The 12,237-nt window shown below is 39.9% G+C and overlaps 2 protein-coding genes across 2 annotated transcripts; one reads left to right on the forward strand and one right to left on the reverse strand.

Annotated features, from left to right (window-relative positions):
- The first annotated feature begins 120 nt into the window (after nucleotides 1–120).
- Nucleotides 121–5,350, forward strand: LOC101173732 (voltage-dependent anion-selective channel protein 2). The gene is made up of 9 exons (XM_004077101.3): nucleotides 121–263; nucleotides 1,096–1,167; nucleotides 1,288–1,337; nucleotides 1,559–1,711; nucleotides 1,831–1,883; nucleotides 2,824–3,051; nucleotides 4,076–4,226; nucleotides 4,308–4,365; nucleotides 4,453–5,350. Exons 2-9 carry the CDS (start codon nucleotides 1,101–1,103, stop codon nucleotides 4,542–4,544), a joined length of 852 nt encoding a protein of 283 aa, XP_004077149.1. The 5' UTR covers nucleotides 121–263; nucleotides 1,096–1,100; the 3' UTR covers nucleotides 4,545–5,350.
- LOC101174452 (neurofilament medium polypeptide) lies at nucleotides 4,848–11,501 on the reverse strand. The gene is made up of 3 exons (XM_004077356.4): nucleotides 9,129–11,501; nucleotides 8,933–9,057; nucleotides 4,848–8,777 (listed from the first exon to the last, which is right to left on the reverse strand). Exons 1-3 carry the CDS (start codon nucleotides 10,110–10,112, stop codon nucleotides 7,670–7,672), a joined length of 2,217 nt encoding a protein of 738 aa, XP_004077404.1. The 5' UTR covers nucleotides 10,113–11,501; the 3' UTR covers nucleotides 4,848–7,669.
- Between the last annotated feature and the right edge of the window lie 736 nt (nucleotides 11,502–12,237).

The raw sequence follows: 12,237 nt of genomic DNA on the forward strand, positions 1-12,237 counted from the left end.
ATTATTTGATTGTTATTGATGTGACGAATCCTTAAACTTTATTAAAATAGTAACAATACTATTGGATATTATCATTTATTTTTATTAAGGCACTTTTGTGGACAGTCCCTGGTCCTGAGCGGGGAGCTGATAGGTACTGGTTTGGTTGCAGAGCAGTCTCCTTCAGCTCGCCCTCCAGCCGGTGACGCCTGCCCTAACAGAGTGGCGTGACATACACCTCTAATAAAACCATTTCAGCTTTTTAATAACTCTTCCTCCAACTGGTAAGGGTTCATTTTCCCCCCTCAAGCTGTTCGGGGTTTCTTTTGCTGTTAGTAGTAAGTTTTTGTCCAGGCGTTTCACTTTACCGGCATGCCGCATGCTAGCAATGTTGGCCCTCAAGCTAAGTCGAATAGCACGTTTCCGCTTAGACCTGCTGAACGAGAACGGGCATACTGGCGTCACAGAGCTTGTCTGTCCCTCAGATTATGAGGAGTAATATTTGATAAGAACGAGGCTTGGCCAAAATGGCTTCTTGTGTTCTCCACAACCTTGTCAGTCGACTGTCAGACTGTGTGAACAAATCATGGATGGATTACACACCAGTAGCATCAAACTGTTCTTCTTATTATTATCCCAAACGAAACTACTGTCTTAAGTTACACCTGTAAATGATAAAGGCGTGGAAAATATTTCTATTAAGTTCTGACGTTATAAGTATTTGCCCAGTAACCCCTAATGTATTGCTTAACGCTTATAGGCTGGTGTGTAATGATTTTTTTTAGCTAACAAACTTGTTTAAATGATCTTAAAAATTAGGATTTCAATAATTTTCTTATTTATTACAATAAAAAGTCAATCATGGTTTGTCTGACTTACTCTACAAATGAAAGACTTATTGATTGAGGTAAAAAGTGCACTTTAAATTACAAAATATCTAAGATTGGTACATTAATTTTAAAATTTAAGTTTCTGTGTTGCCAAGAATAATGGTAACTAATTGTGAGAGTATCTGTTGACTGTGCGGTTACTCACAGTTCTGTTTTGTGACCTTTTTTGTTGTATTTGCTGTCATTGAAATACGGTTGGAAGTTGACATTTGTGTTTTGTCTACAGTCGTGATGGCCGTGCCCCCTGCATATGCTGATCTGGGCAAGTCTGCCAAGGACATCTTCGACAAAGGCTATGGTACTGTTCCTGACTTTTTGATGGAGTAGTTCTCGCGTGTCCAAACTGCTTGACAGCTCGTTGAATTTAATTTTGTGAAACTGTGTCGCATAAATCAAGAATTGCATGTCTCCCCCACAGGTTTTGGTGTGGTGAAGCTTGACGTGAAGACAAAGTCAGCTAGTGGCGTGGTAGGTGGCGTTATGGTTAACTTATTAGTCGTTGCTTTTTGGTCAGTATGTCAATTTTTTAAATGTCCTGTCAAACAGAACCATTCATCCTGTTAACTACATTTTTTTTCTTCTTTTTTCAGCATAAATCAGATATATTTGTGTGTGCAGTTGTTATAAAAATAATGTAAGATATTATTCTGATTTTTATTTTATTTTTATTTTAAAACTGTCTCGTGCAGGAATTCAAAACATCTGGCTCTTCCAACACTGACACCAGCAAGGTCTCTGGTACTCTGGAAACCAAATACAAGAGGGCCGAGTACGGTCTGACCTTCACCGAGAAGTGGAACACTGACAACACATTGGGAACCGAAATCACAATTGAAGATCAGGTATTAAATTGTTGAGATATTATCACCTGCAGTTGCAATTCCATACGAGCGCACACACAACACACATATTTTGTGGTACCGTACAATGTTTTGTGTCAAATGTTTGTTGCTCCTCGTAGATTGCAAAGGGACTGAAGTTGACTTTTGACACAACCTTCTCACCAAACACTGGGTAAGATGGTGGTTAAAATTAGTTTTGTGTGTTTGGAGGCAGGACTGGCTGCGGCCTCTCTGCATGAGTAATTCTGGAAACCTGATCTTTGTTGCACATGCTTATGACCTGTGTCGTTGCCAGCCATGTGACCAGGGTCCCAGTAAGGAACGAGGGTTTAGTAACGCCTCACTGTCGCTTTCAGCTTTTACTCTTTTGTGTTCGGACAGTTCTGCGTGGAAAAACGTGTTTTCCTTCAGCTATTCCACATGCGTTTGCCTCCTGAAGTTAGAATCTCTGCTCACATTTAGTTATTAAAATATATTGCAGTCTTTAAGCCTTAGGCTGAAGGGTCAGGCAAATTATTTTCATTAAAATGCACAAAATGAAGTTAAATAGAAGTTCTCTTCTTCTAGAAAGTATATGTGAATAATGACAGTTGGAGCTTGTCCCTCAGGATGCTGATTACCTACTAAAGAAATTTGTAAAGCAAAATAAAATAAGTATTAAGGTTACTTGATTTAATGCTGAATTAGTTTTTGGTGTCAAGCTTAGTGTAAAAACACAAAGTTTTAGAAATATACTGGTAATTATTTGAAGTACAAAAGGTGTTATACGGTAAAGATGAAATATTTCATCAAAAAAGTGGAATAACAGTAAATGGTGCTACAAAAGCCAAAGCATGCTTAGATTAACTCTAAAATATAGTTTTCAAATGTTCATTTTATTTTTTTAAAGAAATTTGAAAAAATGTCATATTTGAATAAGATGAAAATAAAAATCATGGCTGGATTGTTAACAGTTTGAATGATCTTTCTGGATGAAGAATGCTAGAGTTCTTGATCCAGAGCATGATTGTAAGTGTGAACACTTCTTAGAATTTGCTTAGTTACTTCATCAAACAGAACTTGAGTGAACTTATTCTGGTTTTCACCAACACACAAAATTCTCTCATTGACAGCAAGAAAAGCGGGAAGGTGAAGGCTGCCTACAAGCGCGAGTACGTCAACTTGGGCTGCGACGTTGACTTTGACTTTGCTGGACCTACCATCCATGGAAACGGCGTCGTCGGCTACGAGGGTTGGCTCGCCGGTTACCAGATGAGCTTCGACACGGCCAAATCCAAAATGATCCGAAACAACTTTGCCATTGGCTACAAGACTGGAGACTTTCAGTTACACACAAACGTGTGAGTAGATATGTGGAATGTCTTCAAAAACATTTACACTTTTGCCGTTGGTAATAACAGAATAGAAGTTTTTGGTTTTGGAAACGGAAGCTCGGCTTTGGGGGGGGTCCCAATCGGATCACGTGATCGGAAATCAGGCCCGTTCACATAATTTCCGACTCGATCAGAATCAGGTGTTACCTCCCGATCAGGGCTTGTATATTTAGTTTATTCTTCTTATGATCAGCGCTATGGACTTTAAGCTTATTCTTCCAGATAAATACTCTACTGGAAGTCTGCAAATCACAAACAGATCCCAACATTTTACTGCTGTTGAGGCGCTGCAGAATACGACACTAGTTTGGACAGGAGGCTCACAAAAACAGTTTAACAAAATTAGTAGAATGTTCAGATTCATAATTTATACATAAAAACGACCAACAAAGATGGTGTTTTTGTTTAATTGGAATTGCTCTCTTCGTGCTTTTGACACAGACGGCTGCCAAGGAATCGTCTAAAACTCCAGGAAAAAGAAAAAAAACCAAAAACAATTAAAGCAAGTAAATGGTTCCATTGATATGAGTTAGTTATGAATACTCATCATATTTGTGCTACGATTTTAAAAGTCCTCAATCATTTTAGAGAATTTTTAATAGATGTGAATGACATAGAATTTAAAATGTTTAATAGTTCTGACAATAATAAAGCTGGAGTCGCCAACTAAATTTCCTAGTTATTTATTTTTCTAATGACTATTTACTTGATTCTTCAAGCTACTTAACATAGATGCTCCAATTGCTAAATGGTAAAAGAATGTGAATAAAATAAAAAAGGAGAAAACCTTGATCTGTTTATTAAAGTTGTGCATATTGAGAAAATGTGTTACAAAAGTATCCGACCGGATTTTGGTACTGGCAGATACTTGAAATCAAATGTCTCTGAATCGCATTCAAATAACCAAATCTGGACATCCCTTCTTAAAACACTCTTCAGTGACGATTTCCTATCGGTATCATAAAGTCCTCACTCGTTCTGGTCTTTCCAGCAATGATGGATCTGAGTTTGGGGGCTCGATTTACCAGAAGGTGAGCGACAAGCTGGAAACGGCGGTGAGCCTGGCGTGGACCGCTGGCAGCAACAGCACTCGCTTCGGCATCGGAGCCAAATACCAGCTGGACAAAGACGCTTCCATCAGTGTAAGTGGAGAAGCAGATGAATGGAAAAGGCTGCAGAAGTGAGAGGAAAACCTGACCAACCGTTCTTCTTGCCCTTTCTAGGCTAAAGTGAACAACAATAGCCTTGTTGGTGTTGGTTACACTCAAACTCTCAGACCAGGTAAGGCTCTTCCATGCACAGCAATTTAGTCAAAAAAGCTGGTGTGAATCCTGACCCTGCTGTGTGTGTGTGTGTGTCTGTGTGCAGGTGTCAAACTCACCCTGGCCGGCCTGGTTGACGGGAAGAGCATCAACGCCGGAGGCCACAAACTGGGTCTGGGCTTGGAACTGGAAGCCTAAGGGTTTCTCATACTGCAAGGGACAAGGGAAGATCACACGAATCTGGCCTTAAATGTATGTCCAACTCAATCCGGCGAGGAGAGATTGTTTCAAAGGCTACAGCCGCACTTCAGCCTAGTGATTTGGCTCATCAGTGCATTCAACTTTTGCTGACTTTTTTTTACTTTATAGTTTTAAAAGTCAGTTTTTGGTTTATTATTTATGAACGACTTGTTTCCAATGAAACACTGCCGTAGTAATGAAACCGTGTGTGTCACCAACAAGGTGCGGCTTAGTTGGGATAATTCCAGGCACTCCATTGTCGTTGTTTTTAACTTCTCCAACATGTGACGGCATTAGTTTGTGGACTTTTGTTGTCCAGAGTTGTCAAACTTTCTCAGATTTTTACACCATAATGTCTAATATCATCTGACAGCAGTCAATTCTAAAGCTTCTGAACCACACTAGACGTTTTCTTCTGGCTTCTATTTAAGTATCCTCCCCGTTTGTGTCGCACTGACAACACTGAAGTGTCGACTGTTGGGATTTTGGTTTTAGAAACTTTGGGAGAAGTTGACTGAACAAGGCTTACTGTTTTCTTTTAATTGGTGACAGCAAATAGTTGGGGGTGGGGACTCGCATAGTTCTGATGATGATGATGATGATGATGATGATGCCAAACTCTTCTCTATAGAGGGTGTAACTTAAAGCTGCATACGTACACTCTCAAGCTGCTTCCCTGTTCTGGGTGGAGACGGTCCACTGGAGGTCTTGGAGGTCCTTATAAGTATGTAAACCTTTTCAATAAAGTCTTTGAACTCCACAAATGCTTGGTTGTTTCATAGCAAAGTGTCTTGAATTATTTTTGTCTGAAAGCAGCCAAAAGGAAAACATGCAGGAATACATGAGGACCAAGGATGGAAAATGCTGCTTTACTTTATTTCTTTATTATTGACAATTACACAATATTCCAAAGCATGGCATATCAACATTTGATGGGAAGGAAGGAAATGAATCCAACTCTAAGCATTAGGTGGGGAAAAAAACTACAATTTTTCAACTGTAGGCCAAGACCTAAATTAAATTGAAAAGCATCAATAAGTAAATAATGAACCCACCTAAGACTATCCTGAAGTACCAATCCAGGTCAAAATGGGCAATTTAAAAGTTTCACTGCATTCTTTTTTTATATAACTATTTAAGGGATTTACTACAAAAGATGAAATTCATTTTAAAATATATTTGTGAATGAAAAAATGTACCACAAATAAGTAGTTGAACAAAAATTGAAGTATCAGAACCGGCATTGTGGGTGTAAACGAACTATACTCAGTTTGATTTGAAGTGTCATCGGATCAAAGTCACAGAACGTGAAGTCAATGCTCCCACCTGTATGGAATGAGTATAAAGGTATGGAAAACCAGATTGAATGTATGTTTATCAAGTTTTTTAGCCATTGCAATTTAATAACATCACCTCAAAATCAATTGGATTCATCCCTCCCTCCTCAATTGGTTTAATTTAATTTATTCTTATTAGATGTTTCTTATTTAAAATAAAATACAGTTGGTTCAGATTGATTTTAATAGAAGTGTCATGGATAGCCACAGCATAGGCTGGGGAAATTACTCTTGAAATGCTTAATTTTTTAATAAAATTGTACCAAAAATTTAAATGTATCTTTGTAAACAACTGTTTAAAATCCTTTTGTTAATGTCTAATGGTCAGTTAATATTAGTATAAAATCATTAATATTTTTATTCATCATGATTCCTTAATGTATAGTTTCATTTTTTGAGATTTAGAAATTTCAGTTTCTTTGGTGTCATGAATTGACATTACAGTTGTTCATGTTTAATTTTTGATCTGAAGATGTTGCTCTACTTAACCGTAACCTTATATAACCTGTTGAACATTTTATTAAAAACTTTTTTATTTTTTATTTTTATAAAGTCTTGAGCATCTTTTCCTGAGGTCACAGAAGGAGAAACTCTGGCCCCCCTCAAAAGAAAGTCCTCAATATATCTGTCAAAAATTGACCAGAAGTGGGAAACACTCAAGTTCCTGACAAAACTCATTGGGCGCTTTTTGCATTATCAAATGAGCTGGTGGAAGAGTGTATTCCCTGAGATCTGGGATGTCACTGAATCAATTCCCCGGGTATCGAGGAGTTGGATTTGGGAGGTCAAATGTGGAAAACAAAATTATGCACACAGGTGTGTGACAAATGACCACATAGAATTTCTTTCTTTTTTTTAATGGTTGAAACAAGAATTTAAGAGACTTGTGTCCTTTGCTGTATTTGTCATGATGCACAAAAATAAAAACTCTTTGTTACAGAATTGAATCAGAACTTCCATTGAAAGGAAGTTCTCTATAAAGGAAACAGATTCATGCTCCTAAACTTAATGTTTGCTAAAGTCTTTTTACTGATAACATTTTGCTAATTTTTATTCCTTGAAAACAATTTTGGTGGCTATCACGTTACTTCTGTTTATAACTGTACAAGAAGTTAAGAGTTTTACCATTTTAAACGTGTAATAATTACATATCCTGTTTTTATGACCGTGCACTTTATCAGGCACCAATCTAATTTTAATTTTCAGTTTTAGTGTTCAAATGATGCACTTGGGTATTATTTATTCTTTTTTATTGTTGTCACGGACCGTGACAACAATAAAAATCTATTTTAAGATTATCGTACAATATTAGTTTAGGTCAATAAATTATCCCATGCGATAAAAAAATTTCAGGGTTTTCCTCGTGCAAAGAAGTTATGTTTAGAAATGTGCATGATTATTAAAAAAAATAAATGTACCCTTCAATAATGAACTCAGAATGACGGAAAGGTTTTAATACTGGATTTATTTGCGAGCGCATAAAGCAGAAAAAAATGTCTATATGGACATTTTCATTCAATTCATTTACTTTTGTGGTTGAAATAAATCTGGGGGGGGGGGGCAGAAAATGAAAGTCTACAATTAAAGTTCAAAGGCAAACTTGAGCATGAGTTATGCAAAAAGGAAAAAATATATATCTTTTTCTGTGTCAGACACAGTTTGTGCTACATTTTTGCACCTTCAGTTTTCTTGACTTGCAACTGTCAGCTTTACTTCAAGCCTCATTTATTTTTTTCTGCTTAAGTTTCATTCTGAATTTTGCTGCGGTCCGTTGCTTTTCTTTGGGCGGTCGCTGCCGTCTTTTCTTTCGGTCTGGGTTGAACTGGTTTCATCCCCAGCGTGTGGCTGTTGACCTTCCTCATCAATCACCTCCTTCTTTACAGATTGAAGGGATGAATCCCTCTCATCTCTCAAATCCTGAACATTTTTTGGCTGGTTTTCTTTGTGACCATTGACCGTGTCAGTTTTGCTGATTCCTTTAAGATCTGAATCATCTTCTTTCTTTAGATCAGACTCGGATGCTCCTTCTGGACTTTCCCTGGTTTGTTGAGCCAAACCTGCTGCCTCCGGAGAGATTTTTGGTTCATCTGTAGTCTTGTGATCTGACTTGACAATCTCTTGTCTCATTTTATCCCCACAATCAGGCTGTTGAGTTTTATCAGATGTTTTATCTTGAACTGAAAATGAGCCTTTTTCCTCAGCAGGTCCCTTTTCATCATCTGATTTACTTGGAATTTCAGCCTCCAGAGGAATGTCTGACTTCAAATTACTCATTTTCACACATAGATCTGTCTGATCTGTCACCATTATCTCTTCTACAAGTTTTTCCTTTAGGTTTTTGTTATTTTCCTCACTGAAAATCTCATTTGAAGAAGTTTTCATCTTTGCTTCAGTGACTTCAGTACCATTAGACTCTTCCTTCATTTTTGGGCTTTTTTCATCATTCAGCATGTCACTGGGTAAATCTGCATCCCCAACTTGACCTCCATCACCTTCAGTTGGCACTATTTGTTTCTGTAGACTATCAGACACCTGGTTTCTCTCTCTTTCTCCACTGTCTTTATGATCGTTTTCTTCCTCACCACTCCCTTTCTCACTTTTAAGACACCCCCGCTCATCTTTTCCCACCTCTGCTTCCTCTGACCCCACATCCTCAAATTCTGTCATCTCGATCTCCCTGGTGGTTTCGGTTATGGTCTCCTCCACAAATTTGTACTGGGGCTCTCCTCGTCTGCCTCCTGGTAGGCTGAAGCAGGGGAGGGTGTAAACAGGGGACTGGTGGTAGATGTGCGGGAAAGAGATGGGGGTGTCCGAGACAGAGGACAGGCGGGCTTCCTCGGCACAGAGAAGTTTCCTGAAGAACATAAAAAACAGACTTAATCTCATATATTTCAAAAGGTCAGATCACATTTTCTTTAGTTTTTTTATTTATGCCAGGTGATACTTTAATGCTTTAGTGAAGAAACAGAAAACAAAATTTAGCAACAAAAAGTGTCATATATGTGATACCTGTAGGACAGTATCTCCACATCCAAAGCCATTTTCACATTAAGGAGGTCCTGGTACTCCCTCAGGTAACCGGACATGTCAAATTTGCAGCTTATGAGCTCATTTTCAAGCTCTTTGATTGTATTCTAAGGTCAGGAAATCACAAAGATTAGTAAAAAAGAGGGTGGTTACTACATCCAAATACAATAAAACTCACTTGATAGTGTATTAGTTCCTCTTTGTGGCGATCTTCAACATCATGAAGTTGCTTCTCCAGCGCCTCTCTGGTTCCTTTGGCGCAGTCCAACTCCACGCTTTTGGCCTGGAGGCGCCTCCTGTACTCTTGGATCTCCTGCTGGGTCGCTTTCAGAGCGTCTCTTTTGGCCTCGGCGGCCTCCGTTAACTTTGCAAACTGAGAACGGAAGTTTTCCCCCATTTGCTGCACGTCGGGCATGGCGTGACCTTCCAGCTGTGCCCTGATGTCCCGCAGCGCCGCGGTAACGCCCGGGTGGCCAAACTCATGCGCGTTCCCCTGCGCGTCCCGCTGGATCTGTTCCAACATCTCCGACACCTCGACCTCGTGCTCATTTTTCAGGAGGTGGATCTCGTCCGCCAGAGATTGCGCTTGCTTGTCCAGCTGTAGTTTAGCCTGATATGCGTCATTGATCTCCTTCTTCAGGACCGAGATGTTGCTCTCTGCGTCTATCCTGCTCTGCGTCTCTTTCTCGTGTTGTCCTCTCATGCGGGAAAGCTCTTCCTCTAAAGTCTGGTACTCGATCTCAATCTGGTTCTTCTGCTGGGTGATGTCCTGAACCATCTGCCTCAGCCTCTTCAGCTCCGGTCCATACTGCTCCTCCAAGCAGGATGCGGGATTTGCTTTCCCTCTGATCTCCCCGATCTCCCTCTCCAGAAGCTGGTTGTGGCGCTCCAGCTGGTGCACCTTCTCAATGAACCTCGCCAGACGGTCGTTCAAGCCCAGCATGTGTTCTTTCTCATCAAACCTCCCAAATGCCGGAGCAGACCTCGGCATCATCTCCACGGATCGAAGGGCGGAGCTCGGATCTCTTGGATCTACCCATGAGGGTCTTGGTTTTTGTCGTGCGTGCACACTCGGAGCGGAAACGCGCGGAATCTCGAACCTCTTATCCATGCTGCAGCCTCTGTTGTCGATGTGAGGGACTGAGCGACTCAACGTGGACATTTATAACCGCTGCCATCTGCCTGCTGCGCAGAGTGGAGCTGTCCGCGGTGCTGAAAAAGTCCGGCATCAGCTGATGTGTTAATTAGATCCTTCAACACGTTTTTGCGCAGACGGCAATCACGTGAACGCACCGGCTTTGGCCATTCATCCAAAAAAATAGTGACCCGAAGAAAATGTGGAGAAAACATTCTGTGATTTCATGCTGCATATTTCAGTTTAATGTTGAATACTTTTGGAAAATTTTATGGGTTTGTATTGAGATTAGTACATGTTTTGTCCTTGTGATAGTTATTGTGTCTAATATGTCACAAGACTTTGAGGATCTTAGTCAAAATGTCTGAATGAGAGATTGCTGTAAAATGTAAAATTTGAAATTGGTTTTATTTCAACCAATAAAAAATGCTAAAGGAGAAAATCAAAGATATTTACAGTGGGGCAAAAAAAGTATTTAGTCAGCCACTAATTGTGTAAGTTCTCCCGCTTAAAAAGATAAGCGAGGCCTGGAATTTTCCTCAACTATAAGAGACGAAATAAGAAAAAAAATTCAGAAAATCACCTTGTTTGATTTTCAAATAATTTTTTTGGCAATTATGTTGGAAAATAAGTATTTGGTCACCTACAAACAATCAAGATTTCTGACTCTTACAGACCTGTAAGTTCTTCTGTAAGAGGATCCTTTGTCCTCCACTCGTTACCTGTATTAATGGCACCTGTTTTAACTGGTTATCTATATTAAAGACACCTGTCCACAACCTCAAAGAGTAACACTTCGAAACTCCACTATGGCCAAGACCAAAGAGCTGTCTAAGGACACCAGAAACAAAATTGTTGATGGCACCAGGTTGGGAAGACGAAATCTGCAATAGGTAAGCAGCTTGGTGTTGAGAAATCAACTGTGGGAGCAATTGTTTTGAAATGGTAGACATGATAACCTTCCTCCATCTGGGTCTCCACGTAAGATCTCATTAATTTTCAATTTGACCCCGTGGGGTTAAAATGATCACAAGAACGGTGAGCAAAAATCCCAGAACCACATGGGATGATGTAGTGAACGACCTGCAGAGAGCTGGGACCAAAGTAACAAAGGCTACCATCAGTAACACACTACGCCGCCAAGGTCTCCGTGTCCCCCTGCTAAAGCCAGTACATGTGCAGGCCCGATGGTCAAGAAGATGATTGGGAGAGTGTCTTGTGGTCAGATGAAACCAAAATAGAACTTTTTGGTAAGAACTGTACTTGTTGTGTTCGGAGTAGAAAGAACACTGAGTTGCACCCAAAGAACACCATACATACTGTAAAAACCGGGGGTGGAATCATCATGCTTTGGGGCTGTTTTTCAGCAAGGGACCATGTGAAGAATGGTTAGAAACTGCCTTTAACTTTTATTACACTAATGGTTTAAACTTAATTCACTGAGCATGTATTGTCATCTCAAAATTATATTACATTTGAAGAAAGCACAGCCAAACTATTGTTCTAACAGTTTCTTCCCATACTCCCTCTTTTCTGTGCATGTTTTCTGCTGAGCAGGCCTCAGACTTATATTCACTTTATCCTTGGAGCTTCTCTCCACCAGTAACCTGTGGGCGTGTTTTTCACACGAGGTCCATCGGACGATCTTCTGAATATGCAAATGCAGGGTATTTATACCAAGCCCATCCCTGAACTCTTGGGTTCGGACTTTGAATGTACCATGTTCATATGTCTGTCCCCTTCGTGTTTGTGCGAAGTAAAACCTCCACAAAAGCTAAGTAACTGTCTCTGAGTCGTTATTCATTTATTTCTGTGTGCAAGAAACTGACGGGTACGAACCTAAAATTTAATACAGTCCTTTATAGAAAATCCAGTTTCTTCACAGACCAGAACGACTGATCTGTGTAAAGGAAAGTATGAATGGGGCCGTGTATCGTCAGATTTCGGGTGAAAACCTCCTTCCATCAGCAAGGACATTGAAGATGAAACGTACCTGGGTCTTTCAGCATGACAACGATCCCAAACACACTGCCCGGGTAATGAAGGAGTGGCTTCATAAGAAGCATTTTAAGGTCCTGGAGTGGCCTAGACAGTCTCCAGATCTCAACCTCATAGAAAATCTTTGGAGGGAGTTGAAAGTCCATGTTGGCAA

This window comes from Oryzias latipes, chromosome 15 (genome assembly GCF_002234675.1).
Source record: "Oryzias latipes chromosome 15, ASM223467v1".
NCBI lineage: Eukaryota > Metazoa > Chordata > Actinopteri > Beloniformes > Adrianichthyidae > Oryzias > Oryzias latipes.

What these genes read in the sequence shown, in the direction of transcription:
- LOC101173732 (XM_004077101.3), top strand. Translation starts at nt 1,101, where the DNA reads ATGGCCGTGCCCCCTGCATATGCTGATCTGGGCAAGTCTGCCAAGGAC. An exon ending in CAAAGTCAGCTAGTGGCGTG is followed by an intron (nt 1,338 to 1,558) that starts GTAGGTGGCGTT and finishes TGTCTCGTGCAG; the next exon opens with GAATTCAAAACATCTGGCTC. An exon ending in CACTCAAACTCTCAGACCAG is followed by an intron (nt 4,366 to 4,452) that starts GTAAGGCTCTTC and finishes GTCTGTGTGCAG; the next exon opens with GTGTCAAACTCACCCTGGCC.
- LOC101174452 (XM_004077356.4), bottom strand. Translation starts at nt 10,112, where the DNA reads ATGTCCACGTTGAGTCGCTCAGTCCCTCACATCGACAACAGAGGCTGC. An exon ending in AGGAACTAATACACTATCAA is followed by an intron (nt 9,058 to 9,128) that starts GTGAGTTTTATT and finishes TCCTGACCTTAG; the next exon opens with AATACAATCAAAGAGCTTGA. An exon ending in GTGGAGATACTGTCCTACAG is followed by an intron (nt 8,778 to 8,932) that starts GTATCACATATA and finishes TATGTTCTTCAG; the next exon opens with GAAACTTCTCTGTGCCGAGG.